At 40.7% G+C, this 22,327-nt stretch overlaps 1 protein-coding gene across 2 annotated transcripts in view; it reads left to right on the top strand.

Moving 5' to 3' along the window:
- The window catches only part of KCNN2 (potassium calcium-activated channel subfamily N member 2), a 215,890-nt gene that overhangs the window by 96,520 nt on the left and 97,043 nt on the right, over positions 1 to 22,327 (top strand). For both annotated transcript variants that reach the window (XM_039254648.1, XM_039254650.1), the window contains one exon: positions 2,060 to 2,478. In XM_039254648.1, the coding sequence (XP_039110579.1) occupies positions 2,060 to 2,478 (419 nt within the window). The remainder of the gene's footprint in view (positions 1 to 2,059; positions 2,479 to 22,327) is intronic.

Genomic DNA, 22,327 nt, shown 5'->3' on the forward strand with positions numbered 1-22,327 from the left:
CTGACTCAGCCACCCAGGCGCCCCCAAACGAGAATATTTCCATAGTCAACTTGTCCTGCTTTGTGTTGGTGACCTGTTTCTTTCCCGGAAACTGGAAATATATCTTCATTGTCTATTCGCATTTGTTCAAACTTGAAAGTCCCTGGCTGAAAACTTATGATAGAGGCAAAGCTCAAGGCATTATGTTGCCAATTTTACCTTAATTTATTAAAATTTGGTATGTGTACGAGAGATTCTGCTGGCTCTCCATCTTCTCGATGGAGAAAGAGTCCAGAAAGAGTGGGACATTTTGTTGTCAGACACTGGTCCTTGCAGGTAACACTGACAAGTATTATTGTGATAGTAGTGTGGGCAAAAGCTATGTCCGCAGGAAAATTAGCCTAGAATGGGGATTTGTAAGCCAACATGAAGGACTTGCTTTCCTGACTCTTCAAGACAGAGTACCTGCGCTCCAACCGTAAAGCAGGCATACTCTGCCCACCTCCGTTGCAATTCACTTACCTGAGAATGCACTGTTCTCATTTTGGGTGGCTTTCCTCTCATGCTTTGCGCTTGAGTTGTCTACTTACCAAAAGGCAAAGAATATGTCATCTTTTTTAGTGGGGGAGAGCCACTGGCATTCTGGCAGACAGGTCTTTCTTGTGCGTGGGACTCCCAGAATTACAGCGTGTTTGGCACCCCTGGCTTCCTGGCTCTAAATGCCAGGAGCCCCCACAAGTCACTGTGCAGTCAGAAATGTCCCCGCACATTGCCAGATGATGGCTCTGGTTGTTTACAGACTCCCAGAGCCTGGTGGACTCATTTACCAAGAAGCCAAGGAAGACGCAGGAAACCTTTTCTGTCTCTTTCACTGTCTGCCTGTCTGTCTATCGACTTACATATCTATCTGCCTCTTTTTCTTTATTATTTTTTTCATTGTGGTGTGAGAAATAACAAAGTTTTATTTTTGAGTTTATTTATTTTGAGAGAGAGTGCAAGCAGAGGAGGGAGAGAGAGAGAGGGAAAGAGTAAATCCCAAGCAAGTTCTGAACAATTAGCATAGAGCCCGATGTAGGGCTTAATCCCATGAACCATGAGATCATGACCTGAGCTGAAATCAAGAATCTGCTAACTACTAGCTGACTTAGCCACCCAAGTGCCCCAGAAGTGACAGAAGTTTTTAGAAAAAACCTTTATTAAAGTAAGATTGGAGGGGCACCTGGGTGGCTCAATCAGTTAAACATCCGACTTCTGCTCAGGTTATGATCTCACGGTCTGTGGGTTTGAGCCCTGCATTGGGCTCTGTGCTGACAGTGAAGCCTGCTTTGGATTCTGTGTCTCCCTCTCTCTCTGCCTCTTCCCTGCTCATACTCTGTCTCTTTCTCTCTCAAAAATAAATAAATGTTTAAAAAAAAGAATCCTTAAAATATTAAAAAAAAAAAAGGGGGAAGATTGGAAACGAATGAATAATCCAAGGGAAGGCTAAGGAAGAATAGAAGGAAAGAGAAAATGGAGCAGTAGGTGGAGAAAACAGAGGGAATGTTTCTGCCACACTTGTTTCTGGTCCCTTGTGGTTTTCTCCCTGAAGCCAGTAAGATTTCCTGTAAGCACTTTCATGTACAGTTGCATTATAGGCCATAACTGACCACAGAGGCACTGTAAATAGATTTCACTGAGCATGTGATTATAACCGAGGAAGGGATTAGATCCAGACCCTTGATGAGGAGAACAGGCTCTTCCTAAGGCAAGTCTATTAGGGCTTCATCACGGAGTGGGGGTGCCTTGCTGATAGGTGCAACCCCATCTCTTAAAATGATGTCACCTACACAATCATCCAGGAGCATCAACCCCGGAATAATTTCAGCTTCTGTGTAGCCAGTGTCTTGTTTTAATTTTTGCAAACCCAAGTTCTTCTTTTGTGCCAATGCCATTTTCTAAAAATAGTGTACCTGGCTAGCATTTAAGAGTTAGAATCTTTACCTTGCCGTGATTGCTAAAACGTCATCTGTTACATATTGCACTAACACATTGTGGACCATTCATGCCATACTGAAGCTGATTTTCTACTTTATTTTTTCAGTTGTTCATGGTGGACAATGGAGCAGATGACTGGAGAATAGCCATGACTTATGAGCGTATTTTCTTCATCTGCTTGGAAATACTGGTGTGTGCTATTCATCCCATACCTGGGAATTATACGTTCACATGGACGGCCCGGCTTGCCTTCTCCTATGCCCCATCCACAACCACCGCTGATGTGGACATTATTTTATCTATACCAATGTTCTTAAGACTCTATCTGATTGCCAGAGTCATGCTTTTACATAGCAAACTTTTCACTGATGCCTCCTCCAGAAGCATTGGAGCACTTAATAAGATAAACTTCAATACACGTTTTGTTATGAAGACTTTAATGACTATCTGTCCAGGAACTGTACTTTTGGTTTTTAGTATCTCCTTATGGATAATTGCCGCGTGGACTGTCCGAGCGTGTGAAAGGTAAGTTTGTTTCTTTTCCTGAGAACCTACTTTGCCATATGGTGTCCTTGGAAGTGTGAGAAAGAACACGTTTTATGTAGACCAGAGGCACACGTAAGAGACTCGCCCTTGAAAACTTGGCATTCTCCGGTGGGCTTCTTTGAAACGAGCCTGACAAAACTTTGCTTAACAGTTTTCTATAGTAATGCCTTGATGATGATGTATTTTTTCTTTTGGATCTGATCAGTTTGCAATAGAGGGCTGTCTTTATAACCTGTGGAAACCTACAAATCACGTAGGAGATTTCTACCCAAAGTGTGTGTTCAGTGGTGATACCGAATCATGCTGGTGCCATATTGGTTATAGCATGGATTATTGTTGAGACAGAAATCCAGTGGAAACATGGTGACTCGAACTGTCTGAACTTCTGGGAATATCTCAGTGTGGTTCTTTGACTCTAGTGCCTATTTATAATGGTGCTCATGGGACTGCTGATAAAGAGCTTACAGGTATAATATTTGATTTTTACTGAACTCAGTTAGTAAGAAGGAGAAGTGTGTATTTGTTTTATTCTCTGAGGTGCTCTGGTTGTTTAGAGCTAAATACACATTCTCAGAATTCAGGAGCTGCCCAGAAAGTCTGAATTCATTAGTAAATAGCATCAGTGATATTCACCTTACCACATAACAAACAAACAAAAGTAGATTTGTTACATAAATAGAAGGAGCTCTGTCTTAACGAAGGGGGAGATCTCATGTGACCTTGGTTAAGAAAATCCAAGTTGAAATTAGTGATACACAGATAGCAATGATTTAATAGTTTAAAGAACTGTTACGTATTTGGATGTTCTTGGTACTAACCAGATTTTTTAAATTAGCTTTTGAAAGTCAAAGTTGCATTATATTTATATATTGTTATATATTATAATATATCTTATATATATTATTATAGATAGTTTAAAGAAGACAATTATCTATGTGAGGCTTGTTGCCAAAGTAGCAAACCTGTAAAGCCCCTTCCCCATTTTGATTTTACAGAAGCACTCACTTAAAGTTCATTGAGCCGAGTTTTTGGTAACTGCTTTTCATATTTCTAAATGATATTGCTTATTTTGCTACTACTAGATTTTTACAAAAGTTGGAGTTTGAGGGGTTTTTCACATGCACACACCCCTTTCATGACCCTACTCCCAAAAGGGTAATTTCAATCTACCCTATACATGCTGTAAACACCAATGATCTACATGCCATGTGAACATTATTATGACTATGTGATCTGCATTTGTAGTTGAACAGAAAAGTATATTGTTAGCATTTTGCTTTTTGTTTTCCTGAAATCACCCCCATTATATAAATATTCTTTTGCTAGATTCATGTATATTGAGCAATCTATCAATTTCACCTTGAAAAACAATTCTTCTAACTTTCTCATCCATTATGTTAGGGATTTTCTTTGGCTTCTTTGTATGTTGGGGACCCTTTCTCTTAAAGTTTATTTTATTATTTTGAGAGAAAGAGAGTATGTGAGGGACAGAGAGAAGAAGGGAGGGAAAGGGAGAGAGAGACAGAGACAGAGAGAGAGAAAGAGAGAGAATCCCAAGCAAGCTCCATGCTCAAACTCACAAACCATGAGATCATGACCTGAGCCGAAGTCTACGTTTACCAACTGAGCCACCCAGGCACTCCTTGGGTTCTATTTTAAGAGGTTTCCTTAAGTAGTTAGGTAACCCCAGCTGTTTGCTTGTACTTGACAGTGAGGCACTCAGGAGTTGAGTGATGGAACTTTCTCCGCAAATCCAGAACTTGTCCACTGTGGGGTTCACTGCGGCGTGCTTTGGGTAGGGGGCTCAGAACACCAATTTCAGTATCTTTACTTATTTTCTGTTTCCTGAGCAACCTGACAGACTCATGGAATGTTGTTTCTCCTCTCCTACCATGACGGTGCAAGCCTAGGTGATAGCATCCTGGGAATTGGAAGACAGGGCAGAGAAGAGGGCTCAACTGTCCATCTGTGAACCTTTGTTTTCCTAGTTATAGTACAGTTGCTTTCTCCCTATGGTGCTTGATGCTCTGCAGCAGCCCACAGACCTCTCCCTGACAGTGAACTTCCTGGCTTTCACCAGGTTGGCAAAAAGGCATTACCAGCTACACAGAGTAGAGGAGGGAATGCAGGTATCTATCTGCTTTCGTGCAGGATTCGAACCTGTCCTCGCATTTAAAGCTCCATCCTGATCTCCACTTGCAGAGCTAATGGTCCCAAAGTTTTGTGACTCTTTGGGGGGGAGGGGCAGTGTTGGTTCTCAGAGCCAGTATGGCTGCCACTTCATGTTTCACCGCTCCTGGTCTAGCGTTCTCCTTCCTCAAGTCAGGTCCGTTCTCACCTGGCAGTTGGCTTTTCAGCTCCCTTCATACTGTCTTGTCATTCATCCTTGCTGGCCTCCTGAGTTTAAGCTTTTTTGTATATTTCTTTTGAAATTACCTGCAGTCATTTTAAAGGGATCTAGGGAAAGAGCTGAGGCCAACATGTTTGATTCCACTTGCTTTTACAAGAAATTCTGTAGTGACTAGACTTTAACATCAAGTATCTGAATCTTTTTTAGAACTTCTCTAAGTATGGCATTTGAAGGACTGAAGTTTTCTATTTATTTATTTATTTATTTTTAGTATTTACTTTTAATGTTTTTCAAAGAGGCAGAGCACAAGTGGGGGAGGGGCAGAGAAAGAGGGACAGAATCTGAAGCAGACTCCAGGCTCTGAGCTGTTGGCACTGAGCCCGATGCGGGGCTTAAACTTACAAGCCGTGAGATCATGGCGTGAACCAAAGTCATACACTTAACTGTCTGAGCCATCCAGGCACTTTTAAAGTTTTCTTTTTAAAGAAACATAGACTCTTTTATGGTAATGCTTTGTTAGCTCAGAATCATGGTATTTAGAGGCTTATGATATTTTCTGGAGCAGATGTAACCTATAAAGTTTGAAGAATGAGTATGGAAAACGTTGGCTGATAAACCCATTTAGTTTATGAAGATTGCCCTTAGAAATTATACAGAACATTATAACAGTAGGGGTGAAAGCATAATTTAAAGCTTTTTTAAAAAGCTTTTTCATTTATTTTGAGACAGAGAACCCCATCCAGGCTCCGCACTATTAGCACAGAGCCCTATGTGGGACTCGAACCCAGAGACTGTGAGATGGTGGCCTGAGCTGAAACCAAGAGTCAGATGATTAACTGACTGAGCCACTCAGGTGCCCCTCCCCCCTTTTTTTAAAGCTTTTTTTTTTTTCATACTGTAACAGGATATACACCTATATGAGTGATTCCCTAGGGCACCTACTCTGCAAAGGGCCAGTGAAATAAAACATCCTCAAAATTGTGCACGTGCCATATATGTTCTTTTCAAAAACGGTCCATCTTAACTGTTGTTAACTGTTCCTTCACTGAATTCAGAAGGCCTGAGGCAAACGGAATCACATCATCTTCGTAGTCCCCGGTGTGGATGTTATTTAACACGCTGAAATCACTCGGTGGCAGACCAGTCCCGTGCTCATATGAAAAGGCACTAGAAAGTGAAAGTTGCCCATTCCACATCAGACATGGGTGTCTGTAGCCTGCAGTTATGTAAAGGACACAAACAGCAGCATGTCAGGGAAGGGAGAGAGACCAGACTCTGGACCTGGGATGCTGAGGTATCATTCCACTTGTGCTGTGTAGGGGCTATGCCGCAGCAGGCCAACCAGCTCACTTTTTTCTGTCTTCGTTTCTTTGCTGCAAACAAATGGATTGATAAGTTTTCCTGTTCCTTTTTAAAAAAATCTTTAAAGATTTATTTATATTTGAGAGAGAGAGAGAGACAGACAGAGCACGAGTGGAGGAGGGGCAGAGAGAGAGGAAGACACAGAATCCAAAGCAGGCTCCAGGCCCTGAGCTGTCAGCACAGAGCCCAGCATGGAGCTTGAACCCATGAACCATGAGATCATGACCTGAGCCAATGATCAGTCAGATGCTGAACCGACTGAGCCACCCAGGTGTCTCAGTAAACTCTGCTCCTCCAAAGGTAGCATTTCCTAATTGTGTCAATATGGAAAAGAAAATCCTTAACCAGTGTTGTGATGGTAGATTTTCCCCGGTTTGTTTTTCATTTGACTTCCCATTTTGGTGCACAAAAATCTCCAAAGTGTGACTGGTAAGATACAGAGGTAAAAAATGAAATTTGCCTTATTTTTTACAAAGTTGATTTTGATATAATGTTGTCCACGTCTTACACTTCTTTTTTTTTTAAAATATTTTTATTTATTTCGAGGAGAGAGAGAGAGAGACAGCGTGAGCAGGGGAGGGTCAGAGAGAGAGGGAGACACAGACTCCGAAACAGGCTCCAGGCTCTGAGCTGGCAGTCAGCACAGAGCCCGATGAGGAGCTCGAACCCACGAACTGTGAGATCATGACCTAAGCAAAAGTCGGACGCTTAACCGACTAAGCCACCCAGGTGCCCCACGTCTTACACTTCTTAAATGTTGCCGGCCGGCTGGCCGGCCTGCCTGCCTGCCTGCCTTCCTTCCTTCCTTCCTTCCTTCCTTCCTTCCTTCTTCCTATTGTGAAGTTTGCAGTACTTGATAAATACACAGCTCTTCATTTTTTGGTTTGGAATTTGGATTTGAATGAACCCCACCAGGCCCAAGTATTCTCTCCATATTAAAGGAGGATTCGCACCTAATAGAAATTCTCTTCTTAGTTAATTACAACTCAAGAATATTTTTTTTTTAAGGAGAGAGCTTTTGAGAGAGAGAAGCAAATGGCTTTCTAGAGAAGTTTGTTTTGTAGATCTATCCCTCTTCCTCCACTGAGCACAGCACATCTAGTGGTTTCTGGAAAATGTTCTGTGTTAATGAGGAGGGCATCCTGTAGCAGGCATCTCTTGCTTCTGGTGTTACTTATTCTGGCAGATCATGTACCTCCTGTGATGAACAAAAACTCCTTTTTTCTTTGCATTCTCTCCCACCCTCCCTCCCTGTCTCTCTTCCTCTCTCTACACCCCCTCTTTTGAGAAAGGTAGGAAGAAGCTGAGTGGCAACTATCTGGCATCATTTCTGGAGGAGGAGGCTGCCCTAGACCAGTGTCGCCCTCTCTCTGATTTCACCTTGCCCTTATGTTGAGGTGGATATCAAGCCTGGAAAGAACACTTTCTTCTAATGACCAACCGTGAAGTAACTGCTTGAGCTAAATCTGACCCAAGAACACTTTCTTCTAAAATACCTTGGAAAGTGTGGGCTCGTGCTGTTAAGTGATTTCTTGTTCACACAGACTAAGGCCAAGGCATTTAATCACATCTATCAAGAGAATCTTCAGGAACATGTGTATCTTACAGAAAGTCTAAACCCCATCGCTTGGGGCCCTAAAAACTGGGAATTATTCCATCTTGTACTTTTTGAGGCCTCGCTGTTTTTATAAAGAACATAGGTGAGTGTTCAATCCAAAGTGTGCTTCACCAGACCCTGTTTTTCAAGGAAACTCTTTTACGAGGAGTAAGAGCAGATACTGTGGTCGAGGGCTGTATTACACAAAGGAAAGCGTCTTACTCTGGTTTTTGTTTTTTTGTTTTTATTATTTTTTTGTTTATTATTTATTTTTGAGAGAGAGACAGAGTGAAAGCAGGGGAGGGTCAGAAAGAGAGGGAGACACAGAATCTGAAGCAGGCTCCAGGCTTTGAGCTGTCAGCACAGAGCCCGATGCGGGATGGGAACCGTGAGATCATGACCTGAGCTGAAGTCGGACGCTTAACTGACTGAGTCACCCAGGTGCCCCTGTTTTGTGTTTTCTTTTTTCCTGTAAGAGTTCTCAGAGTGTGTAAGATGTACAGGTGCACCGAGACAATCCAGGGGGAGAAAGGGGCATTTGCTTGGCCACGTCTTCCAGGAACCCAATTTGGCACAGGTCAGTAACTGAAGTTTCAGAGATGGAAAGGGATTTTAACTTTGCTCACAATAGTCTTTTCCGTTTTGCTACAGGTTTTACAAATGTGGGGGAGGGGGCCGAGTTTGGGACAGAGAGAAAGAAAAGGTAAGGAATGGGGAGCTGGGAACTTTGGTGGCTGTGTTACCAGGCAGAGAAGCAGGCAGGAACAATCTGTAATAAGGTAGAGATGGTAGGTGCTGTTTGTCACTGAGACAAATAAATACACTGTTTCTCTTTGTCTCATTGCTCTATCTCCAGGAGTGTTCATGTATGCATTAACTAGTATACACAGTTAAGAGGGAAAGTTTTCTCAAAAGAACTTGAGAATGGTTTGCTCTTTTTCAAAGTGGGGAAGCTGGAGACACAAATAATGGAACTTGTTTTGTACAGCTTCACATAAGTAAAGTGCATTTTAAAGGGATTAAGAAGTTCTTTTCACCACTAACCACTGTTAAGTGAAAACAGGTTGGGTATTTATTTTTCTTTTTAGTTTTTAATTTTTTAATGTTTTATTTATTTCTGAGAGAGAGAGAGACAGTGTGATCAGGGGAGGGTCAGAGAGAGAGGGAGTCACAGAATCTGAAGCAGGCTCCAGGCTCTGAGCTGTCAGCACAGAGCCCAACGCAGGGCATGAACCGTGAGTTCATGACCTGAGCTGAAGTCGGATGCTTAACCGACAGAGCCACCCAGGTGCCCCATGGGTATTTATTTTTCAAATGATCAAAGACAGCCTGAGGAGTGGAGTTTCAGTTGTGTTTAGAATCGATTATTCTGGATCTTACAAGTTTGTTTTATTTCTTCCATTAATCACATTAGGCTTGTCTCTCTTTATTTTTTTTTTAATCTGTCACTAATAGTCTGCTATATTGCATTTTTTTTCTTTTCCCTTTTTTCTTTTTTCTTTTTTTAAATAGTTTATTGTCAAGTTGGTTGGTTTCCATATAATACCCAGTGCTCATCCCTACAAGTACCCTCCTGCATGCCCCTCACTCCCCTTCCCCTCCCCGCAACCGCCATCAGCCCTCAGTTTGTTCTCAGCATTCATTTTTTCTAATTGCCTGAAAGATGATTCTGAAAGGCAGCCAAAACCTCTTTTTATTATGATAGTATAATGTGGAATATTACAGGCAACTTGTGTCCCTCAGTAAAACTTTATCCAACATAAAACTTCACATAAAATAGCTGCTTTGAACACAAGGAGTAGTTATGTCAGATTCTGACATCAGCATTAACAAAGGAGTTGATAAGAAAAGTCCTTTGCACGATGAGACTATCCCAAATTGTGACTACAGGGGTTTCCAGACTTTTAGTGCCAATTCATAGAGGATATATGACCTGGGGTTCCACTTTTCCATTGAATGTGAGCTCTGAATTCCATGTCATTTTGTACATACCAAGACAAAATGGGGGCGCCTCGGTGGCTCACTTGGTTAAGCATCTGACTTCTGCTCAGGTCATGATCTCATGGTCAGTGGGTTCGAGCCCCGCATCAGGTTCTGTGCTGACAGCTAAGAGCCTGGAGCCTGTTTCAAATTCTGTGTCTCCCTCTCGCTCTGCCCCTCCCCCACCCGTGCTCTGTCTCTCTCTGTCTCAAAAATAAATAACAAAAAAATTTGTTTTAAAAAAGGTAAAATGGATACAGCCTTATTCCTATGTGGTAGTTGTTTACATCTAGGAAATGAATCAACCTGGTGGTGGTTACTTTTTTGCGACCAGGTGTGAATCTGTTATTCCAAGATCATACATTTCTGACTTCCTCTCTCTAGACCATGCTTTTTCAATAAAGCGGCTTCAGGTTTCAATAGGTGATGAACTATTCAGAATGTTTAAATGGTCTGAATTCTAATTTTCAGGTTTCCCATTTCAGAAGCGTTTGTAGTTTGTTTTTTATATGCTGTAAGCCAGTTTTTCAAGGAGGAAAAGATTGATGGCAGCTGAGAGTCTCATTTGTTCTATTTATTATTTTTAAAATTATTTTGCCAAGATCCAACACTAGAGAATGTGATATGAGAAGTCTTTGAATGCTTGCTTGCTCGATTGGCCCTCCGTGATTTTATTTCACATTCTTTAGGAGACCCTCAGAGAGAAGTCTGCTCTTGTCCAAGCCCTGGCCATCAGGTGATGGCCCATTTCCTGTTGATATCCTTAAATTTGAAGCATGTCACTTGTGATCAGGTTTCTTCAGTAGTTATCAAAGTGGTCATAAAAGATCCCTTGCGGTGCTGGGGAAGTATCCCGCCGGCATCTTAATTGATCACGGTGTACTGGATAATTAGATTATTTCTTACCACTTAAAGTTCCGGCAGCTGCTAAGTAAACTCTAAGCATTTCATCAATGGATTTGTAATTTGTGGTTGATGGTAATGTAATACTTCGTAAACTTAGCCTCCCAGAGTCTGATTCATACATACAGATACAGCCTTTTCAGACTCATATAAATGAGTCACAACTTTAAAATGGGCCCTTTCAAGTTATAAAAGTCAGTGGTTTGAAAGCATTCATCATGCATCTGTGACTTGCAAAGCCTCAGTGCTCGGTATAATGTTTGCCAAATAAATTGGTCATTAAAGTCTTGTGGAAAGAAAAGCTGATACTTTGTCAAGCTCAATTTTTTCAATCCTCCATAGATCTGGTTTAGTGTTCTGTTTTTTGTTTTTTGGGTTTCTTTGTGGTTTTTTATTGTTGTTTTGTTTTGTGATTTTTTTGGTTTGTTTTTGTTATTCTACCTTCTGAGAGAACGGTGAGAAATTAATATTTGTTCTGGTTTGAACAGTAGGGTTTGAAAATACCAGTGGTGATTCTGTTCAAGCAAGAAAAACAAAACCAAAGAAACAAACAAAAAACAAGAAGCCAAGAACAGCTCGGGAATCCAAACCCACTGATCTTATAGTGATTTTATTATAGTCCCCCTTCCCCCATCCTGACATTCATTTTATGGTCTATGAGTGTCATCTGACTTTGAAAAAAATCCGTATATTGGGGTGTGTGTATGCAATCCTGTGTAGCTTTTTCATGCCCTTGAGCTTCAGAACCACTGAGCCAGATAAAAGGAAAGAACATAAAGTCTAAATGTAGATGCCCTAACATTCAAGCTATTTTGTCTTTAAGAAAATTAATATATTTCTTAGACATACAGTGAGGCTCAATTGGAGAAAACTCAACTTTTCCCTAGTTGCCTAAAGGAATATGTACATTATTTTTCTTTTTTTTTTAATTTTTTATGTCTTTATTTTATTTTGAGAGACAGAGGCAGAGAGTGAGTGGGGAGGGGCAGAGAGAGGGAGACACAGAATCTGAAGCAGGCTCCAGGCTCTGAGTTGTCAGCACAGAGACCGATGCAGAGCTTGAACCCACAGACCATGAGATCATGACCTGAGCCAAAGTCAGACACTTAACTGATTGAGCCAGTCAGGTGCCCCTATTTTTTCTTTTTATATCCTGTGGGGTGCTTGGGTGGCTCTTTCAGTTAAGCATCCAGCTCTTGATTTCAGCTCAAGTCATAATTTCACAATTGTGAGATTGAGTTCTTCACTGGTCTCAGAGCCTGCTTGAGATTCTCTCTTTCCCCCTCTCTCTGCTCTTTCCCTGCTCACGCTCTCTCCCTTTTTCTCTCTAAATAATAAATAAATTTATAATCTTTACTTTTAATGTTACCTTATTGCAAAATAGCTTTAAAATAACAAAAGAAATTGGAGAAAAGAGAAGCACCTTTGGATGGAATAAAATGTACAAATCTTGAGAATTTCCAGAACTTGGACAAATCTGCCTTCTATCCTAACATTAAACTTTTATAACCTTAGTACATGTTAATGGGCTTGCTTAGTGTTACAGTTATTCATTTAAGGAAAGAGGTGGGTTTTAGAAGTGTATCCCAGAACTGGTGTTAGGAGTGTAGAGCAGCCGGTGCTTGTCCAGAAGGCTGCTTGGCTGGATGCCCCAGGAAGTCCCGGATGAACTGATTCTCTGGTGCTTACCAGCTGGGTAGAGCCGTATCTAGTCTTAGCAGAGCTTCCTGAGGTCCCACAGAGGGGAATGCCAATCCTTGAACTCTCCTGCTCTGCCACATCCAGCCCTCTCCTGTCCCCGATTCAAAAGCCGACGAATAGTCTGATCACTGCCAAATTCCTAGCGATATTGGAAAAGGCCCAATCTTCAGATGCTTTAACCTAGCATGGTGGTGAAGTCAAAGCCATTTTGAGAACATGGCCATCATTTAATACACGCTTGGTGAATACATGAAGGAATAAAAAAAACCAAAAACCTACCCTCGTGCCGAGTTTCACCATAATTTTTGACTAAAGTGTAAGAAGAAAAGAGGACTTTTGTCATTCTTCCCATAATTGTTGTTTGTCTTTTTACAACATTCTTGAGGTATAAGTTCTCTACCTATTTTAACTGTATATTTCAGTCATCTTTTAGTAAATGTTGAAAGCTATGCAATCATCACCTCTGTTAAGTTTTAAAATCTTCCTCACCCCTGGGGCACCTGAGTGGCTCAGGGGGTTAAGCGTCTGACTTCAGCTCAGGTCATGATCTCACTCTCCATGAGTTTGAGCCCCACATCAGGCTCTGTGCTGACAGCTCAGAGCCTGGAGCCTGCTTCAGATTCTGTGTCTCCCTCTCTCTCTGCCCTTCCTCCGCTCATACTCTGTCTCTCTCTCAAAATAAAAAATAAATACACACAAAAAGTTAAAAAAAAGTTTCCTCACCCCCAAAAGACCCCAAGTTCCCATTTGCTTGACATTCCTGCTCCATTCATTCCCAGGTGACCACCAATGTATTGTATTCATAGATTTGTTTTCCTGAGCCTCTCACAGAAACGGAGTCAGATAATACATAGTTTTTTCTTTTGCCTCACTTAGAGATTTTGATGTTCCTTCCTGTTGTAGCATGTTCCTTTTTATTGACCTATAGTATTCCGGTGGTAAGGACATGTCACATGTATTCACCCACTCACCAGTTGGTGCACACTAGAAGGCTTCCTGTTTGGGGCCTGTTACAAATAGAATCACTGTGAACTTTTGCCCGGAGGTCTCTGTGCAAAACAGGTTTTGTTTTTCTTGGGTAGGCATCTGGGAGTGGCCTGTACAGTCATACATTCCCACCAAAAATCAGCCATCTATGAAGGTTCCAGTTTTCTTGCACAGCCTCGATGATACTCATTCATATACACATACATACATACATACATACATACATATATATATATATATATTTATATTTATATAGCCTAAGTTTTTTAAAAGGTTTAGTCATTTCCTGAGAGAGAGAGAGAAACAGAGTTGGGGGGGGGAGGGGCAGAGAGAGAGGGAGACACAGAATCCAAAGCAGGTTCCAGGCTCTGAGCTGTCAACAGAGCCAGACAGAGGGCTCAGACTCATGAACTGTGAGATCATGACCTGAGCCAAAGTCAAACACTTAACCGACTGAGCCACAAAGGCACCCCTATTTATATAACCTTATAACCATTCCAGCAAGTCCAAAGTAGTGTCTTACTGTGATAATAATTTGCAGTTCTCCACTGACCAGTGATGACAAATACTTTCATGTATCTTCTTCGGGAAAATGTCTTTTTAAAGTGTTTGCCCATTTTTACACTGGATCATTTATCTTGTATAAGAGTTTGTATATTCCAGAGCGCCTGGGTAGGTCAGCGAGTTAAGTATCCGATTCTTGATTTTGGCTCGGGTCACGATCTCATGGTTTGTGAGATCGAGCCCCACATCAGACTCTGCGCTGACAGTGCAGAGTGTGCTTGGGATTCTCTCTATCCCTCTCTCTGCCCCTCCTCTACTCATGCTCTTTCTTCTCTCTCCCAAAGATAAATTTTTAAAAATCTAAAATAATTTTTTTCTGTACTCTGATTACTGGTTCTTTCTCAGATATGTGATTTGTACATATTTTCTTCAGCTTGTCTTCCGTTTTCATTTGTGTGTTTTTTGAACACCGTGTTTTCTGAAGCCACCATATTTTCTTGTTCTAAACCACTATTGCATTGCCTCCCAAAACCTGCAAAAAAGCAAGCTACCCATACCCAGGGGGCTGTGATGAACTCTTTGAAGAGACTCGACTCCCTTGTTAAGTTTTCCTGCTTCGTATGCTTCTCCTTGCTGCCCTTTGCTACCTTGATGTCTTGTATTTCTAGTAACCACTATTTTCTAGTAAGAGAAAGGCAAGAAGGAGCAAGGAAGATTGTCTATTCACCCCAAGCTAAAAAAAATATCTTTCCCATTGTTGCATTGCTTTGCTGATTGTAACAGCTATGAAAGAGGAAGTCTAGAGAGTGCCTGTCATTTTAATACTTAGCGGGAAGATGTTCTTGACCTATGTCTATCGTCTATCAGAGGTATTTAAAATTCTTTTCTTTTTGTCCCAGTTAAGGCAATAATTTGTTTTAAACAGTTGATAGGTATCCTCAGGACCAAGAGCATATGGTTGTAGCAGGCGGAAACCTGTTTTAAGGATGTAGCTAAAGACTGTCAGAAACCAAGCCCCCTCCCCTACTTTGTATGACCTCGCTGGACTTTATGACAGTCCAGTGTTATGACTCTGGGAGAGGGATGCTGTAGCCATAGGCTGCCTGGCTAGATCCCATTGCTTGATTGTCCTTCATAGTGCACTTGGTATTACAGTGACACGATACCAGAGTACGACTCACAGGGAAGTGCACATGGTATCTGACATTTAGTATTCCACAATGGCTCGGGGGTAAGAGATCTTTGAGTAGCCACTCCTAAGATCTATTGCTTGTCATAGATTTAATATTCTAAAAACTTTCTGTGTTACATAAAGAGGACTATTCCAGTGTGCTGAACTGCATTGAATAGTCTAACAGAAGAAGATGCCATTTGAAAATAAATTTTTTACAGGGTTGCCTGGGTAGCTCAGTTGGGAAAGCTTCCCACTCTTGATCTCGGCTTGGGTCATGATCTCATGGTTCGTGAGTTCAAGCCTGCATCCGGCTCTGCACTGACAGCACAGAGCCTGCTTGGGATTCTGCCTCTTCCTTTCTCTTTCTGCCCCTCCTCTATTTGCTTTCTCTCTCTCAAAATAAATAATAAATACTAATTAAATAAATAAAATTTTGCAGACATTGTGATATCTTGTATGGGGCTTTAGAACTGCTTATGAAACTTCCATGTAAGGATCCTGGTTTGTAAATATGAAAGCCACAAAGTGAGACAAAAAGTATCCAGACTAGGCTGCCTGGGCACCTGACTTAGGCTCAGGTCATGGTCCCATGGTTCGTGAGTTTATGCCCCGCATCAGGCTCATGCTGTCAAGGCGGAGCCCACCTTGGATCCTCGGTTCCGTCTCTGCCCCTCTCCCGCTCCTGCTCTCCTCAAAAATAAACATTAAAAAACCCTTATATTAAAAACGTATTCAGATCAATTTGGATTGGAAGAAAACGTATTTTGCCAGTGATCAGAGTGAAAAGTTAAATATAATAACTGATTTAAGTAAAGGGTTCCCAATATTTCATGTGAGCAGGCATTTTAGTAGTTATAGGCTCTCTGTTTTCAACAAAACCAAACCTGTGTTATACATCTATGGAGACTCATCCTGGATCCCCACTATTATTATTTTGGGGTAATTTTATGCTTTTGTCCCAGAAGGCATTATAAAATGAAGCATCCAATACAGAAAGACCAGCTTTGGTCAGTAATTTTAATCTGCCTAGTGGTGGCCATCTCTTAGAATTTCTGGCTCACCGTGTGTCTAAAAAGGAGTGAGTATTCTTAGATTTCCTACTGTTATTTGTCTCATCTGCCTACTGTGCTTTCTAGTGGTTAGTAAGGTGTTTTTGTTTTGTATCTTTATATAGGTTCTAAGAAGCTTGGGGGTGTCACTGTGAAGTGAGAGGCTAGGCTACTCTGTCGGGTTTTGCATTCCTGTTTAAGGATTCTTCATTTTTTATAATTCCAATAGCTTTTATTTCTGTTCTCATCCACCATTCAACCACTGTATCTTCCAGATTCCTGTTCTTTCAGCCCTACCAAGGTCATTGGAACTTAGAGTGATGGAGCAGGTGTTTTGTGTAGGTGTGTGATGATGGATATAGTAAGGGGGTTGAACCTTAGGCAGGTTTGATGAGGTCTTCAAAAAGAACCAGAAAGACTATTGAAGTTGTTAGTCACTAATAAAATTTAATATGCTCAACACTTTCATCTGATCCTGGTTAGGTGAGGGGATGCATTCTGTCTCCAGTGCTGAGGTATTCTTTGAACGCCTATGGTATTTCCCACCCTGTGCAAATGAGGGTATAAAAGTCCCACTTGAACCAAACTCTTCAAGGATAAAAGTTTTATTTAGTAACATCTTGATCCCAAAGGCCAGAGCCCTTTAATATAACCTGGGTCTTGTAAGACCTTACGAGTTTTCTAATTCTCTCAGATCAAGACCAACAAGTTTTATCACTCCATGAGGACTTGTGAGGGAAATGTTTCTGCACAAATGTGTGCCCATCAGTCAGAATGATAGAGGGCTCATGAGTGATGCTCTATGAGAGACTTCACATAGTAAGATTAAACCTCCGAGAGACATAAAGAATACGTCTAATGGGAATAATGTATATTAATTGTAGAAAAAATTCTTATGTCTTTATTATCTTCTAGAAACTGGTTCATTTGTAAGCAGTTAGAGTTTTAGTGTTTAGTAAGTTAAACAAAAGTTAATGAGGAGCTCTGTGTTAATTAAGAAAAAAAAAAATATATATATATATATATTTTAGAGAGCATGAGCAGGGGAGAGGGGCAGAGAGAGAGAGAAAGAGAGAGAGAGAATCTTAAGCAGGCTCCCTGCTCAGTGTGGAGCCCGACACACAGCTCCATTCCATGACCGTGGGATCATGACCTGAGCAGAAATCAAGAATCGGATGCTCAGGGGAGACACAGGAAGCAGGGGCAAAAATAGTATTTTCTGAACAAAAAATGGTTTTTAGTTAATACTGGTATGTAACATTATATATGTTTCAGGTATGCAACATTAAAATTAGACAACTGTATCTACCTCAAAGTGATCACCACTAAAAGTCTAGTTACCGTTCATCACCATACAGGTGACCTCCTTCACCCATTTTATGCACGCGACTTCCCCCTTCACCTCTGGTAACCATCAATCTGTTCTCTGTATTTGTGAATTAGTTTTCATATTGTTTTGTTTGTTCAGGGTTTTTTTGGTCCTTTCTAGATTCCACATATTAGTGAAGTTATATGGTATTTGTCTTTCTCCATCTGTTGTATTTTACTTAGCATACTATCCTTAATGCCCATCCATGCTATTACTGATGTCAGGATTTCATTCTTGTTTATGGCTGTGGACTGACTATACCATATACCACACCTTCTTTATCCCTTATGGACATGACTATTTGATCATGTCCATATCTTGGCTATTGTAAATAATGCTGCAGTGAACAAAGGGGTGCATACATCTTTTCAAATTAGTCCTTCAGCATTCTTCAGATAATGATCTTCAAGTGGGATCACTGCAGCATATGGTAGGTCTATTCTTAATTTTTGGAAGAGCCTCCATATTGTTTTCCAGAATGGCTGCACCTGTTTAAATTCCCACAAACAGTGTATGAGAGTTCCCTTTTCTCCACATGCTCTCAACATTTATTTCTTGTCTTTTTCATCTGAGCCATTCTAACAGGTAGGGATTGACATCTCATTGTGGTTTTGTTTTGCATTCCCCTAATAATTAGTGAGGTTGAACACCTTTTCATGTGCCTGGTCTTATTAGGAAAAATGTCTTTTCAGATCCTCTGCCCACTTTTATTTTTTAAAGTTTCTTTATTTTGAGAAAGAGAGTAGGGGAAGGGCAGAGCAAGAGGGGACGAGAGAATCCCAAGCAGGCTTCACTCTGTCAGTGCAGAACTCGATCTCACAAGCCATGAGATCATGACCTGAGCCAAATTCAAGAGTCAGAGGCTTAACTGACTAAGCCACCTAGTCACCTCTGTACCCACTTTTTAATCTCTTTTTAAAATTATTGAGTTGTATGACTTCTTTATATATTTTAGATGTTAAACTTGAATGTATGATTTTCTTTTTTCTTTTTAAATGTTTATTTATTTCTGAGAGAGAGATAGTACGAGCAGGGGAGGGTCACGGAGAGAGGGAGATACAGAATCTGAAGCAGGCTCCAGGCTCTGAGCTGTCAGCACAGAGCCTGATGTGGGGCTTGAACCCACGAACCGTAAGATCATGACTTGAGCCAAAGTCGGACGCTTAACCAACTGAGCCACCCAGGCGCCCCTTGAATGTATGATTTTCAAGTACCTTCTCTCATTCATTTTCATTTTGATAATGGTTTCCTTCACTGTGCACAAGCTTTTTAGTGTGAAGTGGTCCCATTTGTTTATTATCATTTCTGTCTCCCTCGTTTTGGAGTCAGATCCACAAACACATCACTAAGACAGATGTCAAGTGCTGACTGCCTGTTTTCTTCTAGGAATTTATTGTTATTAGGTCTTACCTTTAAGTCTTTAATCCATTTGGAATTAAATTTTGTGTATGGTATAAGTTAGTGGTCCAATTTCATTCTTTTGCATGCAGCTATCAAGTTTTCCCAGAACCATTTGTTGAAGAGATTGTTCCTTCTCTATTTTCTATTCTTGGCTCCTTTGTCATAAATTGATTGTTAATAGATGTATGAATTTATTTCTGGGTTCCCAATTCTGTTTCATTGATCTTTGTGTCTGTTTTTATAGCAATATTTTACTGTTTTGATTTCTATAACTGTAGTATAGTTTGACATCAGGGAGCATGATACCTCCAGCTTTATTCTTCTTTCTCAAGATTGCTTTGGCTATTTGGGATCTTTTGTGGTATCATTAAATTTTACAAATGTTTTAGTTCTGTGAAAAATGCCATTGGATTTTAATAGGGATTGCATTGGCTATGTAGATAGCTTTGGGTAGCATGGATATAACAATCTTGATTCTTCTTCATGAGCATGGTATAGCTTTCCAATTATTTATGTCTTCAGTTTCTTTCATTAGTGTCTTAAAGTTTTCAGTGTACAAGTCTTTCACCTCTGTGCTTAAATTTATTCCTGGTATTTTATTCTCTTTGAGGCAATTATAAATAGAATTGCTTTCTTAATTTTTCTAACAGTTTATATATATATATATATATACACACACACACACACATATATAATTTAAATTTATACATATATAAATTATATATAAACAATAAATAATACATATATAAAACATATATATTATATTGTATATATTAGTGTACAGAAATGCCACAGATTTCTGTTTATTGATTTTATGCCCTACAACTTTACTGAATTCATTTGTTCTAACATTTTTTTCTGGTGGAGACTTTAGAGTTTCTATATATAATATCTTGTCATCTGTACACAGTGACAGTTTTACTTCTTCCTTTCCAATTTGTGTGCCTTTTATTTCCTTTTCTTGCCTTACTGCTTTGACCAATTGATCAGTTTTTGAAGACTACAGGCACCTTGGTCTTGGGAATCTGAAACCTTCATAATGCGCTAGACTGACAGGCAGGAGGCCTGACAGAAATGTGACAGACATGGTACAGCATTGCTTCAAATGCTTTTCAGTGTTGGGCCTGGAAGTATTTTCATTTACTCCGTTGGAGCACACAGACTTCTGACGGAGTATCTGTCTTCTGTCTTGTATATTGCTTTATGGGCTTTCAGCATCTGTGGTTACAGCCACTGACTGGAATTTGCAAAGGGAAGGCAGAGGAAACCCCATCCTGAGGCAGTGCTAGGATAGAGCTCCACCATGCAGAGAAACATGCAGGTGACACGAATGCCCCCAAAGCAGCGTTCCATCTTTTCTTTCTCTAAGCCTACTCTTCTAAGATCACTGCTGTTTTCCCCCTGGCATTCAACACAGATCCCACAGTGTGTTTAATGTCATGGGTACTTCCTGAAAGTCTCATTAACAGTAATATGCAACCTAACATCGCTCCTTCTGGAAATCCACACAGTGAGTGCTGTGCAACATGGTCCAAAGAAGTTCTGAGAATTCCAGCCACGGCCTTCTGAAAAAGAGCATCATGGGTTGCAAACCATACAGTCGTATCTTCAAGTAACCACAGCACTGTGGTGATCCAAGTAGGCAATGTGAAAGGTAACATAATTTTTTTCATGGCCTTTTATCCAGTTTTACCTTTTTATTAAGGAATTTATCTGGCTTGATCTTTGTCTTCCTGTGTGTTTTTTACTGATCATTTTTTTGTAGGGACAAATATCGGGAAGCACTAAGGAAACAAAAATATTCCTTCCAGTGTACTAAGCTATTTAAAGGAAGGATTCACAAACTATGGATGGCCCACGAACCAAATTTGGCCCACTTCTTGTTTTTGGACAACCCATGAGCTAAGAACAGTTTTTACCTTTTTAAACCATTTTGCAGAAGGGGAGAATAAGTGACAATACCATATGCAGTCTGCAAAGCCTGAAATATTTACTATCCAGCCTTTTATGGAATGTTTGCTGACCCCAATCTTAAAAGTGTCATTATTGTCGCATGTGTTTTAAGCATAATGCGATACTATAAATTACAAAGAATTCTTCAGGTTTTACTTTGAGGATCAGAATAAATTTATATTTGTTGCTGCTTAAGTAAGTTTTTTTAATAGCCATTGTAATATATTTAAAGGCTAAATATATAAAGGACTTGGGTGACCGAGGAGGAAACATTTGCATTGGCTCAAGTGATAGGATATTAATCACTGCCCTAACCCATACTTAGTAGTTCTAGCTAGAACCCAGTAGAATTCATTTTTTTTAAATGATTTATTTATTTCCGAAAAGGAGAGAGGCAGCATGAGCAGGGGAGGGTCAGAGAGAGAGGGAGACACAGAATCTGAAGCAGGCTCCAGGCTCTGAGCTGTTAGCAGAGAGCCCGACGCGGGGCTCGAACCCACAAACTGTGAGTTCATGACCTGAGCTGAAGTCAGACGCTTAACCAACTGAGCCACCCAGGCGCCCCGAAATTCATTTTTTATACATGCTAAACAAGAACTATTTCCTCTGTCCACCTAAAGCCAATGCAGCAAGATATGTAGGAAAGGCTCCGATCTGTTGGGTAATCTTGGGTTCTGACCTCACTGACCTTGGGTAACATCAGGAGAAACACCGAGTCCTTAAGAAATCTAATAAGGAAGTTGTAGGGGAGCAGATCTCGGGATGGATTTAAAACCGAAGCTCCCTAAATGTCATCATTGAACATTGGCAGGATGACTTTCCTTTGAGTAGGAAAATAATCTAAAGTCCTCTTGCAGTGTTATTGTCCCCAACACGGAGGTGCGGGTAGAGCAGTGGTACCATGCTGCTTATGATTGGCACTTTCAAGGTGAAACAGCCCTTATATCTGTTATGTAATGGAGTATCATCATAAAATACCATGATCATCCTGGTCCTATGGTCTCTGCTTGCAAGTTCATTACTGTTTCTATCAAGTCAGTTTATTTTGCCTAAGTTGGGAAGAATTGGCCAGCAAGACATTAAAATAATTCCCATTTGATTTTCTTATACGAATCTCTGCTCAGCCCTTTCATGAGCTTTGCTTTATATGTCTCTTAACCGTTACTACCTTTTCCGTTGACATGATGCTCATTCTTCAGAAAAGCAGAAAGGAAGAAGCTATAATTTGGCAAAGAAGCCAGGTATCTGGGACAATATCGTGGTTGTGGTAACATTTTATATGAAGAAAAAGCTCCACACAGCATGGCTCATAGGCTATCCAGGCTTCAGTGTTGTTTTTGCCTGATAAGAATTTCATATTGTCACATTGCCACACATCCCTCCTCCCTTCCTCGTTCCATTTGATCCTTTGGACTGGCTGTAGATTCATCTCCTTTCTGCTGAGCCTGCTTTGGCCCCAGAGGACTGTCACTTCATTGCACTTCTCAAGCTAGGTAGA

Source organism: Hyaena hyaena, unplaced genomic scaffold (assembly GCF_003009895.1).
Source record: "Hyaena hyaena isolate Hyena2069 unplaced genomic scaffold, ASM300989v1 scaffold_499, whole genome shotgun sequence".
NCBI lineage: Eukaryota > Metazoa > Chordata > Mammalia > Carnivora > Hyaenidae > Hyaena > Hyaena hyaena.